Source organism: Vespa crabro, chromosome 1 (genome assembly GCF_910589235.1).
Source record: "Vespa crabro chromosome 1, iyVesCrab1.2, whole genome shotgun sequence".
NCBI classification, from domain to species: domain Eukaryota; kingdom Metazoa; phylum Arthropoda; class Insecta; order Hymenoptera; family Vespidae; genus Vespa; species Vespa crabro.
Window position 1 is genome coordinate 21,915,058 of NC_060955.1, and position 22,500 is coordinate 21,937,557.

Sequence of the window (22,500 nt, forward strand, 5' to 3'; positions counted from 1 at the left end):
CCCCCCTCCCCTTCTCCCAAATTCCGTCAATCATACGATTTCAATTTCAAGCGTACGCGAGAAAATTTTTACAGTGAATTTTTGAAATTGTTAAAACGATGATTTTTATTAGAGAGCATATACGAGATATCTGGTAGAAAATAAGAGGAGAGATTCTAAGAACACGCATATAATGATCGTTCATCGACGGAACGAACGTTTCTCAAGGGTCAGCAAATGGAGCATGTGAGAAGGGTTACTCACCTGACTGGGACTGCAAACTGCGCCATCGGCAAGGCGACAAGGTATCTCATGAGGGACATGATGGAGCCGTTGAGGGTGGCAACAAGGATCATTGCAGTCCTCCTCCCATCCACAATCGCACTCCTCACCCTCTTCCACCACGCCGTTTCCGCAAATGGCCGACTGAGGCTCTGTGGGATCATCGATTATCGAGAGCAACGTTACCATCTACATCGTCTAAGTTTTCGTTCAAATCGAGGGAAAAGGGGAAACGAGAGACAGAGAGAGAGAAAGATAATGATGGTGTCCCGAATCGTCTGATAAGCGTCGATAGTAGTAAGAAAGCAAGCAAGCAAGCAAGAGAGAAAGAGATAGAAAATTTACTTCCCATTTTCTCGTTCTACTTCACTATCTTTCAAGATCGTTCTCGAAGTTGTTATTCACGAAAGAGTCGTTTGCCAGCTATGGACTTGGAACAATGGGTAAAATTATCGACGGTTATCTCTTTTGATTTTTCTTCTTATTCTCTCTTTCTCCCCTTTTTCCTTCTCTTTTTAAACCCCACCCCTCCTCCCACTTTCACCCCTTTACTCTCCCCTTTCATTCTCTTCATTTTATGTTTTCTTGCATTTGAAAAATTTGTTCACGTCGGTAGCATTTATTTTCCGAAGAATCGTGGTCCTCCTCCGTAACGTAATTTTCGATGCCTGAACGATAATTAACCAACCCAGTCAATCCCTTTTCGCCCCTTATTCCCGGATCGCCATTCTCCACCCCACACCCCACCCTCTCAACCTTCTGTTCCCGTTTCCGCCCATCTCCCACCATCACTGGCGAGTTCTGCCTTGTGTTCATGTCGCGTCGCCGTGCCTCCTTTGTCCGATAACGAGTGATTGTTCCTCGGGGGATCGAAGCGAGCGGAAGAAAACGATGAGTTTGACAGGTTAATCGCGCGTTAGGTACTGCCTTTAGGAAAGGGAAAGGTAGAAAAAAAGAGAGAGAGAGAGAGAGAGAAAGAGTGAGAAGAAAAAAAATCGTCGGAAAGAAAATCTCGTGCGCATTAAAGCAAATGAGATGTAATAAAGGTTAATCAGATCTTCGTCGGCAGTTTTAATGAAATTCTCAGGTTTAATGAAGCTCGACGCTCGAATATAACCTTCCTCGTGGTTTAATGAAATTAATGTTAATTCCGTGTTTTACGCCTTTTACGAATGTTTGGTCTTACACGGTTTCCTTCTTTTTTTTTTTTTTTTTTTTTTTTTTTATTAAAAGAGAGAGAGTGAGAGAGGGTGTTTTAAAATTGATCATTCTTAATTTACGATGTTTTCTTGGACAATGGACATTTCGCAATTTAAATGTATTATTCATTGTAGTTACGAACCTTTAAACAATTAATTAAAATTCTCAAGTGAAGAATATAAAAAAATTGCAAAACATAAATTTAAGGATATTATAGGATAATTCATTTTTATCGGACAGTATTGATAGAAACTCAAAGATACGTGTTTAACGTTCGAAGATTTCATATAAATGAATTTGACGATTAAAAATGTAAAGAGAGTTAAAGTCGTTAAGATATTATTTATATTTTTGCATTTATGTCTTTTCCAAAACGTCATAATAAACTTTATCTTTTAAGAAACTTCGACATTTAGATAATTTTACTGATCATAACGTTAAAAGTTTTAACTTCATCTTCGCTGCCTTTATTAGAGGAGGGATTTGGTTACTCTCAGTGGTATCGATATGAGTAACGTGACCCTTAGTTTGGAAGGGATAGAGCGGGGGGAGAGAGAAAGAGAGAGAGAGAGAGAGTGAGTTAGACTGTGACCCACAGGTCAGTCTATATGTGTGTGGGCGCGCGCGCGTATGTATGTGTTTTTCATCAGTTTTGTTTGCAGTTCTTATTCCATATAGGACTCAGAACTATACTACATTCGGAATTAAAGTAATTTGCAACTCACGACTCAGAACTCGGAACTCAGTATAACATTATCACTTTTCGGGACTTCATGTACTTGTAACTTGTACCATTGTATCATTTGTTGTTTGCCGAGACCTTACAACTTTCGATAATAAATAGTTAAGTTAACGAGAGGACTTAGAACTTTTTTGCCGTTAAATCGTGCTGAGACTCCGAGTTCGTGAATTTGTCGAATGCCAAATAGAGAGAGAGAGAGAGAGAGAGAGAGAGAGAGAGAGAGAGAGAGAGAGAGAGAGAGAGAGAGAGAGAGAGAGAGAGAGAAAGAGATCGTCAAATTTCAGATTGAAAATTGTAATTAGGATACACGTTCCAATGATATATTTATTATTTGCGCATACAAATATTTATATCTACATAAATAAGTATGCAAATAAATAAATAAATAAATAAATAAATAAATAAATAAATAAATAAATAACGGCTACGTTGGATATTCATAGATACGTACTTACATATACATGAATGTAAATGTAAATATTATTTATATAAAATCTGATCAAACGTTACGTTTATGCGTACGTATATATATATATATATATATATTTTAGCGAAGAGAAATATGATACTACTTTAAAGATTTTCGTAATAAATCGAGGAATTTGCAATAGAATTTCCTCCGACAGGGGCTTAGTCCGATTTTGTTTGAGTCTCTGCAACCCGAGGATGAATTCCTCTTTACGTCTCCGTGGCCAAAGTAATGTGAGATTGTAAAAGGCACGGTAGGCACGTCGACTATGCGCTCTACGCAACGCACAGCCCCTTTTTCGCAGAGATACACGTAGGATTCGTTGGGGAATTTCGTACTTTGAAGCCTCTTTGCAACGGCAATTCAACGATCTCCTCTTCCCTAGATTGTTACATTGTTTCGTCAAAAGTCTTTAACTGTAGTAGTGAAATTGATTCGAATTATTCGAATCCTTTGTCATTCTTTCTTTCTCTCTTTCTCTTTGTATCTCTCTCTCTCTCTCTCTCTCTCTCTCTCTCTCTCTCTCTTTTCATACAGAACCTGTTAAGAATAAATTTATGAAACTCTTCAATATGACTGATTTTAAATTTCACACCTGATCCAAATATTTGTTCGTGCTTATTCAAAAAAAAAAAAAAAGAAAAAATTGTAATATTATTTATATCGTTATAATTATATTAAGTATAATTTATATTATATAATCCCTTATAATATAAATCTTTTTCGTCGTTTCTATAAGAAAATTATAGATAGAACGTGATATCTATAATATTACTTGTATCTACTGGTATAATTATATTATTATACTGAAGCATGATTTGTACTTAAAAGAAAAAGAAAAAAAAAAAAAAAAAAAAAAAAAAAGAGAAAGGAGAAATATTAAAATCTAGTATATATGAAGAGTTCGTCATTATAAAATGAAAGATAATTTAAAGGTGTTTAAACAGATATTTAAACGTGTTACTTTAAAATTATATGACGTCGTATCCGAATGAAAGTTACAAAAATCATAGATATTACTTTTATATAATTTATCATGACTTTTGCTAAAGTGTTTCCATTAAAAATAGATATACAATTAATCCTCATAAATTTAATGTTATATATAGATCATACGAATGAAACGATATAATTTATTAACAAAGCTTTTCCCTCTCTCTCTTCTTCAATCTTTCAATAAATTATTCCAACGAATTGATACGACGAAGACTAATTTCCAGTGGATTAATGATTTTTATTCGAAAGTGAAAGATACGAAGTAGAAAAAAAAACCAAAAAAAAAAAAGAAAAAAAAAAAGGAAAAGAAGAATTAAAAAGAGAACAAAAAATTTCTTAATTCGTTCGGAAAAGAGAGAAGACAGGGAAGTATGCTCAATTTCTTCTTTCATTTTCACGCCAAGGTCACTCAACAGTCCATTATACGCGTCTTTGTCAAAATTAATCGAATGTACCGATTAGAAGAGCAATTTGATTGGGTAGACTCTCCCACTCGACTCTCTGACGTGCGACTCCGTTTTAATTGAATTCCTCAGCCCCCACTCCCTCAACCCCGTAACCCCCTACTACCTCCTTTACAATCTCCATTGCATCGTCAATTCGCCATACTCGAACCCTCAACCGTCGTCTCACCGTTGTCGTCCTTTTCTACTGACGTAGAATGCGTCGTCCTAAAAGCTTTTGCCTAGAAAATAGACGAGCTTTTCTCTCTGTTTGTCACTCGAAGGGACTCTGTCCGTCTGTAAAAGACCACCTGTATCTCTCCTAGTCGTTTCGAATTGCTTTTGAAACTGTTGTTCGTTCTCTCTCCCGTTTCACTCTCAAGTTTATCGTCGAGCGTTAAAAAACGGTTTCATTTAATCCACTTGAAAAACCATCACCGATGACATTCTCTCTGTTTCTCTCTCTCTCTCTCTCTCTCTCTCTCCTTTTTTTTTCTTTTTTTTTTTTCTCAGGGAATTTTTATCCATTCTTACAAAATCGTTTTGCGAAAGTGTTTAATTTATCTTAAATTAAGGTCAAGTAATCAACCACGATAATAATAATAATAATAATAATAATAATAATAATAATAATAATAATAATAATAATAATAATAATAACAACAATAACTGACGTTAATATTTTGCAAAGTTACAAAGATAGTTAGGATTGTTAGAACGAGATTGCGTTATACTCACCGAGTATAATAATTGTCGGTAGGATAGCGAAATTACTGCTAAGATATATATATATATATATATATATTTCTACGTATACAGACTCTCTTAAATAAGTTGACTACGGTTTCTTGGCGTATTCGGGACACCGAAAACGTTCCTTCGAAGTACTGTGTATATTCCTTTCGTAATATAACAAGGAAAGGACGAGAGACGAATACTGGAGGGATAATTGAAATCTTGAAACTTATTCTACTCACCAGCGAAACATCCTTTTGATGAACGAGCCTTGGCATTTAAGACAGGATTTATGGAGACGAGACTGCACGGACTGAATCGATTGTTGTTTCGCTTGTCGCCACTCGTAGCCCTTGCGAACATTATGAAATTCCCATCCTCTCCGCCTGGTGAGCACTCGTCCGGATCATGCTGTGTGTATGTGCGTATATATATATATATATGTATGTGTGTGTGTGTGTGTGTGTGTGTGTGTGTGTATGCGTGCATTTGTGAAAGAAGATGGTTGAAAAGCGTTTTCTGAACTCGTCCAAACTCTACGACCATTTTCTCTCTCTCTCTCTCTTGGATTCTTTCTTTCTCTTTCTAACACATTCATATATACCTACACACAGTACAGAAATGGTCGTAAAGTAGGGAACACTCATTTACGAAGGACCTAAACGCATTTGTACCTGTACCGCGACCGAATGGAAGTAACGGATGATAACGTTGCAACAAATGCGTCTTCTAAAGTTACCTTAAGGACTTCATTTACGGTCCCGATTTCGTTGGGAGTGTATACACCCTCGGTTAAAAGTTTTCGAGCAGAACTTTAAAGATTTTCAGATAGAGATAAGGATAGGAAAAGAAAAGGGGAGAGAGAGAGAGAGAGAGAGAGAGAGAGAGAGAGAGAGAAAAGGGAAAAAGTGAAAAAGAGAAAGGGACGACCGTATCGGCGTGATTGATTCCATTTCCGTTACTTCCATTACGAATTTCACCAACAGAAAATGGCTATAGTATGTATACATATATATATATATATATATATATATATATATATATATATATATGTATATATATATGTGTATATATATCCTTCTTAATACATATTTGCAATTATATAAGGATATTCGAAAGTTTCTATCGAGATAATCTATATCTTATATAAACTTTCCTAAGTTCTTCTTTTTCAAATTTACATTATCGTTTTATTTTTTGTCATATATAGATCATAGAAAACGATCATACGTATTTTTCAAAAGTACATTATTATTACGGATATAAAAAAAACTAATTATAAACTTCATGTATTATTTATAATCTAAACGTTATAAGAGAAAAAGAAAAGGAAAAACAAAAGCAAAAGGAAGGAAGGATGGAAGGAAGGGAAAGGAACAAAAAAAGAAAGAAGGAAAGAAAGAAATTTAAGTTGAACGTCGAGAAAATATCTCGCGATTTTCTATCGGGATATACGAATAAGAAAATCGTAGAATGAATAAAAAGAAGGTAGGGGAATGAAGTAGAAGTAGAAGTAGAAGAAGAAGAAAAAGAAGAAGAAAACGAAGAAGAAGAAGAAGAAGAAGGATTGGAAAGTCTCTTCTTCCTTTGCGTACGAAATCGCAATACAATGCGCGAAGGACGTCACGCGCATGAACGAGCACGGGATCGTATTCGGAATTGAATTTCGTCGCCACGAGGAAATCACCTTTCCCGCTGCTTTTTCGTTCTCTCGAAAGAAGATGGGAAGTGGGTGGGTGAATGTAGGGGAGGGGGAAGGAAGGAAGGAAGGAAGGAAGGAAGGAAGGAAGGAAGGAAGGGAAGGAGGGAGGGACTGGAAGAAGGAAGGACGTGTGGATTGTAGGAAAAGGAGGTAAGGGAAGGAATAGACGGAAGAGAAAACGGAAGAGAACGTAGAAGACATTTCATTCCCATGGGGAGAATCACTCGATGTGTTTTAGTTCTACTTTCTTTTGTCCTTTTTTTCTTTCCTCCTTCTTCGTTCCTTAGAAAACGCGGCCTTTGATCGTCTAAGGTCGACCCTGGCCGATAGTGTCCCTTTATTGCATTCCCGAAAAGAAAAAGAATTAGGAAGTTCGATGAATTGAGATTAGACCGAAGAATCGTTGACTTTACTACTTGCTGGAAGAGAGTTCGTTTTGAAGGAAAAAAAAAAAAAAAAAAGAAAAGAACAAAAAAAAAAACAAAGAAAAGAAAAGAAAGAAAATCGTCGCGACAAGTTTACCCTTTTCGATTTTTACGATTTATCGTTTCGTAAAGAAGGTAAGATCGAAGATAAATTAAAGGTAAGAGAGAGAAAGAAAAGAAAGGACAAAAGGGTTGGAGAAGGGATGGAATGAAATGGAAAGGGATGAGAAGGGAAAGGGAAGGGACATCGTCGATTTTATTCGTCGTCCTCCGTAGATAGGTAACGACTTTAAATCCAACAGGAGTCAGCATTTTCGGATATTTTACGAGAGATCCCGATGGGAAGTGACGCCTTTCACGGGGTGATTCGATTTGACGCTGCCAGGGAAATATTCCTCGAGGGGCTTACGACGATAGAAAATATACGAAGAGATATAAGTAGACGGTAGTAGTAGCAGTAGTAGTAGTAGTAGTAGTAGTAGTAGAAGAAGAAGGAGGAAGGGGAGGGTGAGAAGGAGGAGGAGGAGGAGAAGGAGGAAAAAAAGAAGAAGGAGAGTTTGGGTGGATGGGTGAGGGGAATAAGATGATGGGTAACAGTAATAGGTTATTCGAGATCTTTCCTTTCTTTTCTTTTCTTTTCTTTTCTTTTCTTCTTCTCATTATGATGTAAAAAAAGATTCATGGATTTTCAGTTAGTAGGTTCTTGAAATTCCTGCGTGACGTCACTTCTCTCCCTTATGGCTCCCTCATGTTCAAACATCGGCCGATTAGTAGGAAAGTTTGCGAGCTTGTTGTGTGGTCTCCTTTGGTATAAGTGGAGCATAGATGAGGGAAGAAGAGGGCGTAGATTCGCTTTCTCGTTGGAATTCGTGATGAGAGAAGAGGGTGCGAGAAGCACATGGGGGATATGTAGGTAAGGGGGAGGGGATGAAAACAGCGTGATGCACACATCTCGTCCCTGAGCTTTTACACGCACGTATGAACGCTCGTGTCGTTGTCGTCGTAGTCGTCGTAGTCGTAGTCGTAGTCGTTGTTTTCGTCGTTGTTGTTATCGTCGTTGTCGTTGTCAAGTACCAACGGGAGACAATGTTAGAGACAACGCTCTTGTAAACTTACAGGAGATCCAAAATTGTGGCCGATCTCGTGTGCGAGGGTAACGTGAGAAACCGTCGGTGGTACGTGCTTCCCGTAGTTGAGTAGGGTGATTATGCCAGTGTTGAGAGATTTCATGCTACCTCTATAATGCTGCAATGAAAAAATAAATGTGGCCTTTTTATTATTATTATTATTATTATTATTACTATTATCATTATTATTATTATTTTTACTTTTTTTTGCCTCTCTTTTTTTTCTCTCTTTTTTTTTTATTATTATTATTATTATTATTATTAACAATTACCATGCCGAATTGTTAGATATAAACAGTAAACGCATAAAATGGTATATTATGCGATAGAAGTGAAAGTAGTAAAATTTATTTTCTTTTCTTTTCTTTTTCTTTTTCTTCTTCTTCTTCTTTTTTTTTTTTCTTTTTCCATTTCTTTCTTTCAAGTATACAAGATAAATACCCCATTTTTCTCGCAAACTCCACCTGCGTTCTTGAGATCACCTGTCCAAGCGAGGCCCAGCGTACCCTTTTCGAAATCACGATAGGTAAACATGTAGGAAAGACAAAATGCGTCGTAATCTTCTTCTGTAAAACACATGAAAAAATAGTCGTAAAGTTAGAGCTGAAAAATATGACCGGGGGAAAATCATATTTATTGTATCTTTTGTTCTTTCTTTGTTTTTCTATTTTTTCTTTCTTTCTTTCTTTCTTTTTTTCTTTTGTTTTTTTTTTTTTTTTTTTTTTTACTTCTTTTTCAAAACATTTTTTCTATAGGATAAACGTTTGACGCAGTTTGACTCTAAAGAATTTTACTTCGAGTACTTTTATCGGATTAACTTGATTTATAATTCCTATCTAACGTGAAAGCAGTTCGGATTAATAATAGATTCTACACATTTACGAGGGGATCGGTAATGGTTAATAATGAATGATGTTACTTTCAGTGGAAAAAGATAAAGCAGATAGTTATACATAGACATATAAATGAATAAATAGATAGATGGATGGATGGATGGATGGATGGATGGATGGATAGATAGATAGATAGATAGAGATATGAAAATAAAAAATGAATAGGTTAGAGATCGTACGTGTTTTCTTATTCTTCTTGTTTTTCTTTTTTTCCTTTTCTTTTTCTTTCTTTCTTTATTCTTTTTTTTCTTTTTTTTTCTTTTTTTTCTCTTTTTTTTTTTATTTCGTATACCTTATTCCATGGACGCACATGAATGCGCATTGATCCACCGACACACAAAGGAGAAGGAAATTTGTAACTCGTAGAGAGGAAATTTGTAACTCGTAACTCTGTATGCGTGTATTAAGCTTTCGAGGAATTAAATTACAGGACATTCTTAGCATTTTGATTTATTATATAGATATAAGTTGATTTATCGTATGGATACAGGCTGATTACATCGTATTAAACTTGACTATAATGTTGATTAAACGATTTAAACGTTATATTTTATCGTACAAGTCTCATCTCGAACATCTCGAAATCTCGTTTTGACAATTTCGTGCAGAAAGAGAGAAAGAGAGAGAGAGAGAGAGAGAGAGAGAGAGAGAGAGAGAGAGAGAGAGAGAGAGAGAGAGAGAGAGAGAGAGAGAGAGAGGGAAAAAGAAAAATAAGTCAAATTTTATACGAAAATGAATTTCAAATGCTGCTCTCCGTTCGGCCAAAGTTCAGGGCCATAATCATGAGTGGTCCTTATCGTAGGGCAAAGTGTATGCTCCCCCATTGTGCAACCGACTACTTGATCGGTGAACTCGATGAAGCCGAGTATTATACCCTAGTCTTGGTCAGGGTACACATTATGTTTGCCAATATTACCTGTTTCGAATTGCCGACGGCAGAGATTTGACCGCCATCGGCCATTATGTCACGAAATCGAGAATGACTATGACGAGCCGTTATAACGTCATTTGAATCTTTATCACGATAAATGTGTATATAATATATTTCTACATTATATACGGTCCATGGGATATTATTATATTTAATTGAAAAAAGGAAGAAGAAAAAAAAAAAAGAAGAGAAAAAAAGGAATATTCTTCCTCCCTTCTTCTTTCCTCATTTATTTCTTCGTTTACTTATTTTTTTTTTCTTTGAAAAAAAAAAAAAAATAAATAAATAAAAAAAAAAAAAAGAGATGAAGTATCTCATATCTCTTTCGATTGTTTACCTTTTTCATATTCATTGTCGTCGTCACCCTGATATATTTATCATAGATTCTTTTATATTTATCTCGATCGAAAATTTTATGATGATGATTTCGATCTATATTATCCGCCATTGGAAAATCTTGGACGATGATTCCAAGAACATCTTCCGAGGTCACGTAGTAATAGTAATGATGGTAGTAACATTGGCGAAATATGATATTATGGCGTGTACTACACTTTGTGGAGTGAAAGGAGTCAGAAGAGAGCTTTTGATGAGAGAGTGAGAGAGAGAGAGAAGGAGAGAAGGAGAGAGAGAGAGAGAGAGAGAGAGAGAGAGAGAGAGAGAGAGAGATGCTGTTAGGTTTCGTCATCGTTACACGAACGAATCGAATTACATTAACACGATACTCTTATTAGTTCGGATTACAACTGTACTCGGTTTTATTATTATTTTCTTTCTCTTTTCCTTTATATAGTATATATATATATAAATATATATATATATATATTTCTTTTTATCTCAACGTTCGGTCGTTTTTTTTTTTTTTCCTCCGACTCTTCAAAGCTTCTCTCATATACCTCGAGTTCTCGAGTTTCACGCTGAAGGGAAATAGAGATAAGAGAGAATAGAAAAGTAGATCAGTACCGCGTACAATTTTTTCCGAGGAGATCTCATTTCATTCGTCGTGACTATGTTAATAACCGACTGTGTAAGCTTTTGAATTTGTCAATTAATTTATACGTCTGTATGTATACGAAAAAATGACATTATTTCTCATTTTCTTTTTTTCCTATTAAAAATCCTCTTTTCTTTTTTCTTTTGTTTTTTTTTCTTTTTTTTTTTTTTTATTTATTTATTTATTTATTTCTATTACTTTGGAGAAGATTGAAAATAGACAGGAAGCTATTCGATATTTCATTCTAATTGTCATTTAATTGACAATGTCAGAAAGAAAGAGAAAGAGAGAGAGAGAGAGAGAGAGAGAGAGACAAAGATATTCTCATACAATCTCATTTTAGTATTCATTTATTGCGATCTCTTTCTTTCTCTCTCTCTCTCTCTCTCTCTCTTTCTATCTGTCTGTCTCTCTTTATCTTCTTTCCTTTCTTTCATCATGACGTAACTAATATCTCCATCTCTTCGTTCATCTTCATGCGTGAAGAGAATTTTTGTCGTGGGTTTCAAGGATATTGCCGTCGAACGACATTTACGGAAATGGCTCGAAGGCATTCGCAACGATTTATGGAACTTCGTATTCTATTGACGTTCTTTTCTCTCTCTCTCTCTCTCTCTCTCTCTCTCTCTCTCTCTCTCTTTCTCTATCGCTCGCTCTTTCTTTCTCCCTTTATCTAGTCGTTGATTTCTTTGTAACGAGAAAACGTACTTACTTACTTACTTACTTACTTACTTACTTACTGACTTACTTACTGACTTACTTACTGACTTACTTACTTACGCGTATCAATCTGCTTTTCTTGTGCGATGCTTCTAGCCCGTTCGAATCGTGTTAATAAGATTATGATCCTAAAGTTTCAGTCAGTTGATGCCGCGCGATAAGAGTCACGATTAAAATCGGAATCGTTAATCATGATTTTGAATTGGCTTTGTTCGTCGATGGAAAAAAAGAAGGACATCGAAAGAAAAGAAACAAAAGAAGGAAAAAATGAAGAAGAGGAGGAAGAAAAGCAAAATAGGAAGGAAAAGAAGAACAAGAAAAAGAAATCGTTTTTCAACGAGTTAAGACTTAAGTCCTTTTTACGACTCGGGTCTTTGAATGTTTTCTCGAATAGATAAAATTATATATATATATATATATATATATATATATATATATATATATATATATATATTTAGATCGAGAGACGAATATTATCCCTTAAAAACATGATACTTCTTTCATATTGAACTTTATCGACTGAAGGGATGAAAGAGAAAGTGTATTCAAAAGTAGTCAAGTAAACGTGTATAAAAAGTTAGAGAAAGGTAAGGTTAAAGGGAAGGGTCGAGTAAAACGATGAATGAATGAATGAGAGAGAGAGAGAGAGAGAGAGAGAGAAAAAGAGAGATAGAAAGAAAAGAGAAAATGGGTACTTATACGAAGCGATATAAAAACGAACGCTTTTATCTCTTGCCTTTAGAACATTTCCATAGAGTACTCAATGACACCTATCTTTTTTTTCTTCCTTCATGTAATCCAATATTCACTCTCTCTCTCTCTCTCTCTTATTCTCTCCTTCGTCTCTCTCTTTCTCTCTCTTTCTCTGTATCTTTTTATATATATATATATATATATATATATATATATATACTTGGCAGCGCTAATTAAAGGTACGATTAATTAACGAGTGACGAGCTAGATAAAAGATCCTCTTCGAAGTGGATTCAAGTGGGTACCAACGTTAGTGCTCATTTTATTAAAAATTAAAATTTTTTTAACGTATAACAACATAACTTGTATGATGTTAAATATTCGACTTAACCTTAATCAAGTGTACTGAGAAGAACGAATGAAAGTACATATGTACATATGCACATAGATGTAATAATTTTCTGCTATGTCCATTCTTCCGTTAAATCTAATGGTTTCTCCTATCGATCGATCGTTATGCACCTCCTAAATTCCATTATATTCTACTGGAATTGAAGTTAGAGACGTGTACCGTATGTACATATATTGAATGTAAAGAGACGAGGACTAGCTTATGCATAGTTCAAAAGTCACGCTCGAGTTAAACGAATTAGTGACATATTAAGGGAAAGGAGAACTCAGAGAGAGAGAGAGAGAGAGAGAGAGAGAGAGAGAGAGAGAGAGAGTCATATGTAAATAACTTCTTTGAACGTTTCTCAAACATACGGAAGTAATGCGATCGTTTCGAAAAAAAAAAAAAAAAAAGAAAAAGAAGAAAAAAAGAACTCATAATTATAACTCGACTAATTTTTCGATTTTACGTACGTATTGAAATTCTTTTTTCTTTTTTTTTCCTACCAACTCCCGCCCATCCCCCTCCCCTCCCCCCCCGCAAACCCTACATAGAAATAGTTCGGAGAGAAATGAAAAAAGAAAAAAGAAAAAAGAGAAAAAAAGAAAGAAAGAAAGAAAAAAAAAGAAGAACGTTAATGGAATATCGGAGAAAATTAAAAAGTAAGCTAAAAGAAGGGAAATGAATGAAAAATAAATAGATAATAGTTCACTCACCGGAAAATAGCTCGAGGAATTCCTCGACTCCGTAGTCACCCGTAAATCTATAGGATGGATCATGCAATGCTTCCTCTCCGTGAACCTTAACGCGTTTTATCATAAAACTGATATTGTCCGGTTGTCCATCCTGATTAAAATCTGCAAAGAATATTTAAACTTAAAACGTACATATTTTAATACATTTTATTTCTACTTTTCAATTTATTCTTATATTTATTATCTACTTTTACAAATGAATAACATTGGCGTTAATAATTATTGGTTTTTATTCGTAAACGAACGACCAAAGGAATTATGAGAGAAAGATCGTCAAATATTCGGTATAATTTAATTTATATTTTTCCAATCTTTATTTTTCATATTTTCGCGAACAGAAAGATAACGGAATTTATTTATTAGCAAAAGTGAGAGAGAAAGAGAGAGAGAGAGAGAGAGAGAGAGGAAAATAATATTTATCATTTTGTTTTTCTTCTACCTTTATTACTATTATTATTATTAACCCTTTCTCTTTTTCTTAAGGGAAATATACTTTTACGTTGTGCGTTAGCGTGAGATTAAAAATAAGAATTGAAAATTGCCAGACTCTCTACGTAATGTTCTTTGTTTCTCAAATGTGACGTTTTTCTCGTTCATGTTGTTTCATTTATCCCCTCGTCTCTCTCTCTCTCTCTCTCTCTCTCTCTATCTTTCTTAACGTGTGAATGGCATTCGTTGGAGTGATCAGTAGTCGGTGGTGTATGCGGGAAAAAGAAAAGGGATGGAGAAGAGAAAAACTCCGTTTCATTTTATCGAACGAAAAACATCGTTCGCATTGTTCTCTTACGAATGGTGTGAGTATACAATATGTCTATGTCTCTCTCTCTCTCTCTCTCTCTCTCTCTCTCTCTCTCTCTCTCTCTCTGTATATTACGTATATATGTGCATTTATGTGTATAGAGTCATGTATAGGAGGAACTGGTATGTGCTTATCGAACGTCGAAAAATAGAGGTTCGTTGTTAGCCGATGAACCGTGCGATTATTGTACTGGCCTGGTAATTCTTTTCCATCCACTTCCTGACCAGAGAGAGAGAGAGAGATAGATAGAAATGTGTTACACAAAAGGCAACGAGACGCGATAAAATCGTATAGGTTTCGAATACGCATCTCAATCGTTGAAACGAATTGATTGGCTCGACTACTCGACGGTAACATCGAATGTTTGAAAATAAAAATATCGATATAAAAAGTATAAAAAGTTTTTCAATAATGAATATGTATGTATCTACGATGAGGAAAATCAGTGAAAATTCTTTCTCTCCCTTTCTCTCTCTCTCTCTCTCTCTCTCTCTCTCTCTCTCTCTCTCTCTCTCTCTCTTTTCCTATTTTTCTCTCTTTCGGTATATAAATTCAAAGTCGACAGCCGATAAGAAGAAAGAGAAAGGAGAAATAGAGGGAAGCAGAGAGAATCGAGGCAAATAATTTTCGGGAAACTAGTCTTGCTTCCTTCGAGCCAGCCAACCAGCCAACCAGCCAGCCAGCCAGCCAACCAGCCAACCAACCAACCAGCCGACCAACCAACCAACCAACCAACCAGCCAACCAGCCAGCCAGCCAGCCAGGCAGCCAGCCAGCCAACCAACCAACCAACCAACCAGACAGCCAGCCAGCCAGCCAAGCAACCAACTAACCAGCCAGCCAGCTAATGGGGAGGGGGGAGGGGGTACTGGTTGGTATATCTTTTCGAGAGGATGGCACTTCGCGTGGCGAGAAGCATTTAATCAGACCTTCTCCTCCCTCTTCGTTCGAAGAAATACAAATCGAAAATGGAAAAACGGTCAGACGTCACGCGAGAATCTCTCTTCGCTTTCAACCGAAAATCAACGAGAATTGTGAGTAGGGAAAAGGGCCAGGAGGATGTACGCCCCGAAAAGCGATTATTATCCTGACTCTTTCGTTTCCACTTTCTCTCTCTCTCTCTCTCTCTCTCTCTCTCTCTCTCTCTCTCTCTCTCTCTCTCATTCTCGCTTTGGCTTTTAACCAATTTGATTGCTTCTCAAGTAGCACCTTCTTTCTCATTGGAAATTTTTCTTATTTCTTCTCTCTCTCTCTCTCTCTTTTCTTATATATATATATATATATTTTTTCTTTTTTATATTAACTATACTTATTCCGTGAAACGGGATAAGCCATTACGTGATAAAGTTATCGAATCTAAGTGTACGTATTTTAATTCGTTCATTCCGTACAATATTACATTCCATTTTAATATCACGTTGCAATAGAAAACAGAAAGAAAAGAGTGAGGAATTTTTCTTTTTTTCTTTTTTTTTTTTTTTTTTTTAGTACTAACGCAATCCTCTCTCTCTCCCCTCCCTCCTTCTCTCTCTCTCTCTCTTTCCTTAAAGGAACTTAACTGTTTCAAGGAGTTTGCCAAAACGAATAACGTGATATTTTGGTTAGTCTCGCGAGGTATGGGTTTCACGTTTCACCTCATCAATCCTTTCGTGGATCTTGGAAAGCGTTATGCGAGTCGACGACGTCTTCCTAATTAGTACTTAAGTCCATCATTTCCCGTAACTCGATGTATGTAATATTAATCAGTTTTGCTTCGTCAACTTACGGTTGGAGATAGACGGTATATGTTTGCAGTTTTGTCATCGTCCTTTTAACGACGAGGCTCGTATAACGTTAACGATAATAATAACAATAACAATAACAACAACAACAACAAAAAAAGGAAGAAAAAGAAGAAGAAACAAACGATCGCTTTTTATCTTTTTCTCATGTGTTATAATTCAAACCTAATTTACTTCCATGGTTTCGTTATGATGTCGATCATTAATTATGCTGTCTTCCTTACTCGTATCTCTTTACTCACATATCTCATTTCCTTGACATAACTTACGAATATCGATTTTAACCTCGAATGGTCCTACTATGCAGTTTATGATCGTAAACTCTCTCTCTCTCTCTCTCTCTCTCTCTTTCTATTTCATAATAGACCACAAATTCCTAGAAGATGAATTACGAATTTCGATTAAACCTTAGAATATTTCTTCAATGGTTCTCTTAACGAAGATAATATTAATAATAATATTGACCGCGGAACAATAACAATCTCGAGAGGAAAATAATAATAATAATAATAGTAATAATAATAATAATAATAATAGTAATAATAATAATAATAATAATAATAATAATAATAATAATAATAATAATAGTAATAACAATAATAAAATTAACGATTAAACTTTCACATTTGGGAATATGTGAGAATTATAATAAGAGCACAAGAGAAAGAATTAGATGACGGTGGTTTGATTAACGGTATAAAATAGCGAGGGTGTGGTGAGGTGGGTGGGGGGTAGGGGCGGTCGATGAGGAGGTAAAAGTGTCTAACACAACCGAGCCGATCTTTTCTGCCGAAAACGAGAAAGAAGATAAGCTGTTAGAGGAGGTGAGGTAAATGCTAATAGGTATAATAAAAAAGAGAGAAAAAAAGAAAAAGAAAGAGAGAGAGATAGAGAGAGAGAAAGGAAAAAAAAGGAGAGAGAGAAAATAAAATGATCGTATCTGGGAGATAAAAAAAAAAAAAAATTAAACAAAAAAAAAATATTTATTCAAATCGCACAGACTCGACTCGATATGAGATGATTAACGCTTGGAAACCACCAGTTTTGCGCATGATACGAAATTTTTATCCGATCCTCCACCCCACCCCCATCCCCCGCCTCTGCCCCTCTTGAAGTTAACGCACATATATATATATATATATATATATATATATATATATATAATAGTACACATACACAGTTATAGTGATAACACCGATATCTTTGCTTAGCCAGGGGGGACATTAAAACATTCATACATATTCATATATACCGCGTTAGTCCAAATATATTTCATAGGCATAAGAAGTAATGGATAAAAGGGTCTGATAATTCAACGATCCTGCTCTCCAAAGGTAGGTGGTTTATAGAGAAAGAGAGAAAGAGAGAGAGAGAGAGAGAGAGAGAGAGAGAGAGAGAGAGAGAGAGAGAGAGAGAGAGAGAGAGAGAGAGAGAGAGATAGAGAGAGATAGAGAGAGAAGGGAAGCGATAATCGGGCCGACTATCGTCGTTCCGTAATCTCGGTTGGCGCCGGCGGCATATTCGTTAGAAGCCCGGAAACTTTGGCGGAAAACGAGCTTTATCCTTGGCCATCGCACGACGGAAGGAACTAAATAGAGAAAGAGAGAGAAAGGGAATTAGAGAAAGAGAGAGGGAGAGAGAGGGAGAGAGAGAGGGGGAGAGAGAGAGAGAGAGATAGGAAATTCTAAGTAATGCACTGCCCTCGCCGCACGACGGTACGTGCGGTCACGCCACGTTAAACACGTCTCAGTCACGAGATGCAAATATTTGCCCGTTGTTACTGCAGGTGGTGCGCAGTGCTCAACCGGTTCTGTCGTATCTGCGAATATACAAAGCGCTACAACACCGAAATCATTCCCCGTTCTACTCTCTTCTCTTTTTCTTTCTTGTTTTCTTTCTCTTTCTCTTTCTCTTTCTCTTTCTCTTTCTCTTCTTGCTCTCAATTCTTTTTTTGCCTCCTTCTACCTTGTTTAATTGAAATTCTTCTTTTCTTTTTATATACATGTATATATATATATATATATATATATATCCTTCATGTTGAAACTTCACGAATTCATTCGATATTACATTTCGTCTCTCTCATGTCGTTGGATAAATGAATTTTATTGGAAAATAATATTTATATCTATTTTAACAACGTACGTGTTTAGATTTAGATCGGAGTTTTCTTCTTCGTTAGAGGCACACGTGTCCAACGCGTGTCTCTATGTCATTCATTATTTTTTTCTTTTCTCTTCACCCCCCGCCCCTTTTTTTTTCTTTTTCCTTTTTTTTTTTTTTCCTATCGTCAATCTATTCCTTTTTATATCGAACGTTCCAATTCAGTATTGGTCGAGTCAAATTTTAGTACCTACGTGATAATTATTATTTAATATATGTATAGTTAGTTATTCTTTCTTTTCTTTTTTTTCTTTTTTTTGCAAGATAACATTTGTCGGTAATATATTACATAGTTAGATTAATACAATTAAGAGTATGTTATAACGACGTACTTTTTAATAATTGCTTTCGTACAGAACGGTTTTAAAAATTTTGACATGAAATTTTGACATTTAAGGAATGACATACTTTTAGAAAATGATTTATAATAAAATAGGTCGTACGAAGAAACTTTTGTACTACGATGAACGACGAACATTAGTAATGTTAGTATGAATTTTCATTGATACTTTTGATATTAATTATTAACTTACAGATATACATATCATTTTATTTTTATTATTATCATCTATTGTAACATTATTAAAAGGAATAGTGTGAAATTTAGTTTTGTGTTAGTTCGATGATTCCGATGTAATAGAAATTTTACGAATTGCGTTAAATCCTTGCAATACGAGTGGTTTGTTTCTCTTTCTTTTCTCTCTCTCTCTCTCTCTCTTTTTTTTTTTTTTTTTTTTTTTAATATTTACTTTTTTTATTTTTTCAAAAGGACACGTCAAATTATAATTATGTATCTGTGTATCGTTCTTCGTTATTCATCAAATAATATTTTATTCCTGATACGTGAATATTTCACGTATAATAAGAAGATTTTATTCGTAATATCTTTTTCACGTATTATTTTTCATACATTAAATAATTATCAATAATTTATATTATTGAATAATAATTATTTTTAATAAACAATTGTAATATTAAATGTATAGAAAAAGTATTTAATAAATAGAAGAAATCCAATGGCAAAGATAATCATTTATGATATTTTACGAAGAGTAAGAAAGGTATATAAATTTCATTACAGTTACAAATTTGCTTGGCAAACCATCAAGGGAATTAATTTTGTTCGATCGAATACCGGTGACGGCCCGTGAACATAGAAAAATGAGTAAAAGGAGAAGGTCGCGAGAAAGAGAATAAGAGAGAAAGAGAAATAAAGAGCAAAAGAGAGAGAGAGAGAGAAATAGAGAGAGAGAGAGAGAGAGAGAGAGAGAGAGAGAGAGAGACAGACTGTAGAGATCGTAGCGATGGAAAGTGTGGAACATTCATTTCCTTCGATATACCGTCGATCGCCGAAAGCAGAAAGTTAGTTTAACCGGAGAGGGCCCCGTCGAAAGTTTTAATTGGTTTGCGAAGTTATTACGCCTGGAATGAGACAGAAGACGCGCACTCGTTAGGTCCACCGAAGAAACTCACATTGACTTCGACGGCGAGAGTGAAGGGCGAACGGAGGAAAGTTTTCGATTCGTTTTCTCTTCTGTCTTATTGTCAGCTGCGTCGGCAAATAATGCGTTCTCTTATTTACAACGACGAGTACGATTAAACTTCTATTCGTTAAAATCAAATAAAAGAGAGAGAGAGCGAGAGAGAGCGAGAGAGAGAGAGAGAGAGAGAGAGAGAAAGAGAGAGAAAGAGAGATAGAGAGAGAAAAGATATGGCATTGCAATAAATGATTAGCTGTCGTTCGAAATGTTCATTCGCTTTTTAATTCATCATCGATCGTGTCGAAGATACGTTTTTATAGAGGCGGAGGGAGGAGGTGGTGGTGGTGGTGGAAGAACAAAAAAAAATGAAAAAGACAGAAAAAAGAGAAGAAAAAGAAAAATATTGAGAACAATGAAAATAGATATTGCTTACCTGTGTGTCTGTAAATTGAATTTACACGTTGTACATGACGAGTCATCACTTCTATGCACGCCTCTTCCGATTTGTAATGTTCGAAGAACGTATGATCCGCTTGGAGATACAACATGCAAGTAGTCTTCTTTGGATCGATTGACGTTCTCTTCCTTAAGATCCGTGAATATCTCTCTCTGTACAATCTAAAGAAACAGTGAGAAGAAGTGAAAGAGAGAGAAAGAGAGAGAGAGGAGGGAGAGAGAGAGAGAGATAGGACAAGAAAAGTTCATCGTCGTCCCTTTAATAAAAGGAGAAATTCCAAACGCGAACTCTTTTAATATAAATTCATCGTGCATCTCGAGCGAATTATCCGCGCAATGATTTCGTTTCTTCTTTTTCATCTCTAGACAGGACAAAGGAATCGTAAATGCCGGAAGTTTAATTTGCCAGAAACTCCAGTGAGAAATATCAAGTCGACTGTGTGCTTAGAAAAGGACGAGAGTGTATACATGTGTGTAGGCGCGCGTGCATGCGTGTGTGTGTGTGTGTGTGTGTGTGTGTGTGAGAGAGAGCAAGGAAAAAAGAATGAATGAATGAATGAATGGGAGTTAATTGTCATTGTATATAATTTTAAGATGAGAATTTATAATCTCGAAAAAAGTTTGAGCTATTCTATTATTATGATATACTTGTAAACTATATATATTTAAATATAAATGTATATATTTTATAAATATATAATATTATGGATGTATAAAATATATATATATATATATATATATATATATATATATATATATAATATTGTCTTATTCGTGTAATAGTTTATATCTCTTCGTGTGAAATGAAAAAGGATATAAAATTGGAAGATTTTCTTCCACGTTGAAATCGATGAACCTGTCGGAGGCATTCATTCTCGATCTTTCGATCTCTCGATCTCTCGATCTCTCGACATCGGTTTTACTTTCTCGTTGACGGGATACACGATAGCTTGGCTTCTTTTTCCTTATCGAAAGTCAGTGGGACGTTTAAAATGAAGGAGACAGAAAAAGAGAGAGATAGAAAAGGAGAGATAGAAAAAGAGGGAGAGAAAAAGAGAGAGAGAGAGAGAGAGAGAGAGAGAGAGAGAGAGAAAGAGAGAGGTAAGGATCTTGAAGTAAACATACCGAGGAGTCGTCGGGCAGGTAAGTAACCATCGTACTTTTTCCTCTAGTATTTTTATCGTGCTAGAATATCGAGAGAGAGAGAGAGAGAGAGAGAGAGAGAGAGAGAGAGAGAGAGAGAGAGAGAGAGAGAGAGAGAGAAGAGAGTTCTTCATTGAATCATTCGATAAAACGGGGATGAAGAAAAAGGAAGTAAAATCGATCGAGTGTGTGTAGACAGCTATATATATATATATATATATATATATATATATATACATTTAAACACCCACGTTTCTGACAAATTCAATTTGCTCGGTCTGCCGTAAGTTTTGTGAGGGATACTCGAATAATAAGTGCATTTCAAATGAATTGGCATAATGAATTTTTATGATATTTAAATATAATATACGAGATATTTTTCTCATTACCAATTATGCCTTTATTTAATGTCTTTATTATTCTTATATTAGATTGGAAAGTATGAAACGGGCGTTGAATGAAAATAAATAATTAAACAAAAACGCCCATTTCATATTTTCCAACCTAATATCATATTGTTATCCATTAATCTTGATCTTTAATCTTTATCTTACGATAATGTAATTAATAACAATTGGATCAATGAAATGATTCTATTAGCTATAAAATCAAATGTTTTCATTGATTAATTTATTATTATTATTATTATTATTATTATTATTATTATTATTAATATTATTGACGAGACGTCGTTGGAGAAGGAACATATTCTAAATATCACTTAAAGATTATTATAGTAATTTACGATATGATCGAAATCATTCGTATATGATGAGGAAACGTTTATGTATCGATCGAACTATTACATATATATATATATATATATATATATATATATATGACTATGACATATAAGAAACATGAGACGCTTACTTGTCGAGAAGCTCGAGATTATGGGAACTCGCCATGGGGTCCTTCTTCCTAGCATCCATCGGATAGAATCCTGGCTTCGCACGATTCGTCCCCTCGTTTACGTGCTGATAAAACGGTCGCATTGTGCCACCAGCAAGAATATATCCGTTCTTTCCCGTCTCGTTGCTGTTCCTGCGAATGGCATTTCTCGTGTGAAGGAGAAAAATCGTAGGACGTTACTAGAGAAAGGATAACGTTGGTTCTTTGATAAATTGTCTTCTCTATGTCATATTATTTGTATAAATGGTAAAACATTAGTATTAGAATGTTATTGCATATAATTGGTTTA

General features: G+C 35.2%; 1 protein-coding gene and 1 long non-coding RNA gene across 11 annotated transcripts in view; one reads left to right on the plus strand and one right to left on the minus strand.

Moving 5' to 3' along the window:
• Positions 1-22,500, plus strand: part of LOC124424670 — a 188,750-nt gene that overhangs the window by 15,558 nt on the left and 150,692 nt on the right. The window lies entirely within an intron of this gene.
• Positions 1-22,500, minus strand: part of LOC124424596 (disintegrin and metalloproteinase domain-containing protein 10-like) — a 156,144-nt gene that overhangs the window by 13,610 nt on the left and 120,034 nt on the right. For all 5 annotated transcript variants that reach the window (XM_046963895.1, XM_046963913.1, XM_046963903.1 and 2 more), the window contains exons 6-12: positions 22,173-22,343; positions 20,134-20,318; positions 13,439-13,579; positions 8,542-8,666; positions 8,090-8,218; positions 5,089-5,257; positions 244-413 (exon numbers count right to left, since the gene is read on the minus strand). In XM_046963895.1, the coding sequence (XP_046819851.1) occupies positions 244-413; positions 5,089-5,257; positions 8,090-8,218; positions 8,542-8,666; positions 13,439-13,579; positions 20,134-20,318; positions 22,173-22,343 (1,090 nt within the window). The remainder of the gene's footprint in view (positions 1-243; positions 414-5,088; positions 5,258-8,089; positions 8,219-8,541; positions 8,667-13,438; positions 13,580-20,133; positions 20,319-22,172; positions 22,344-22,500) is intronic.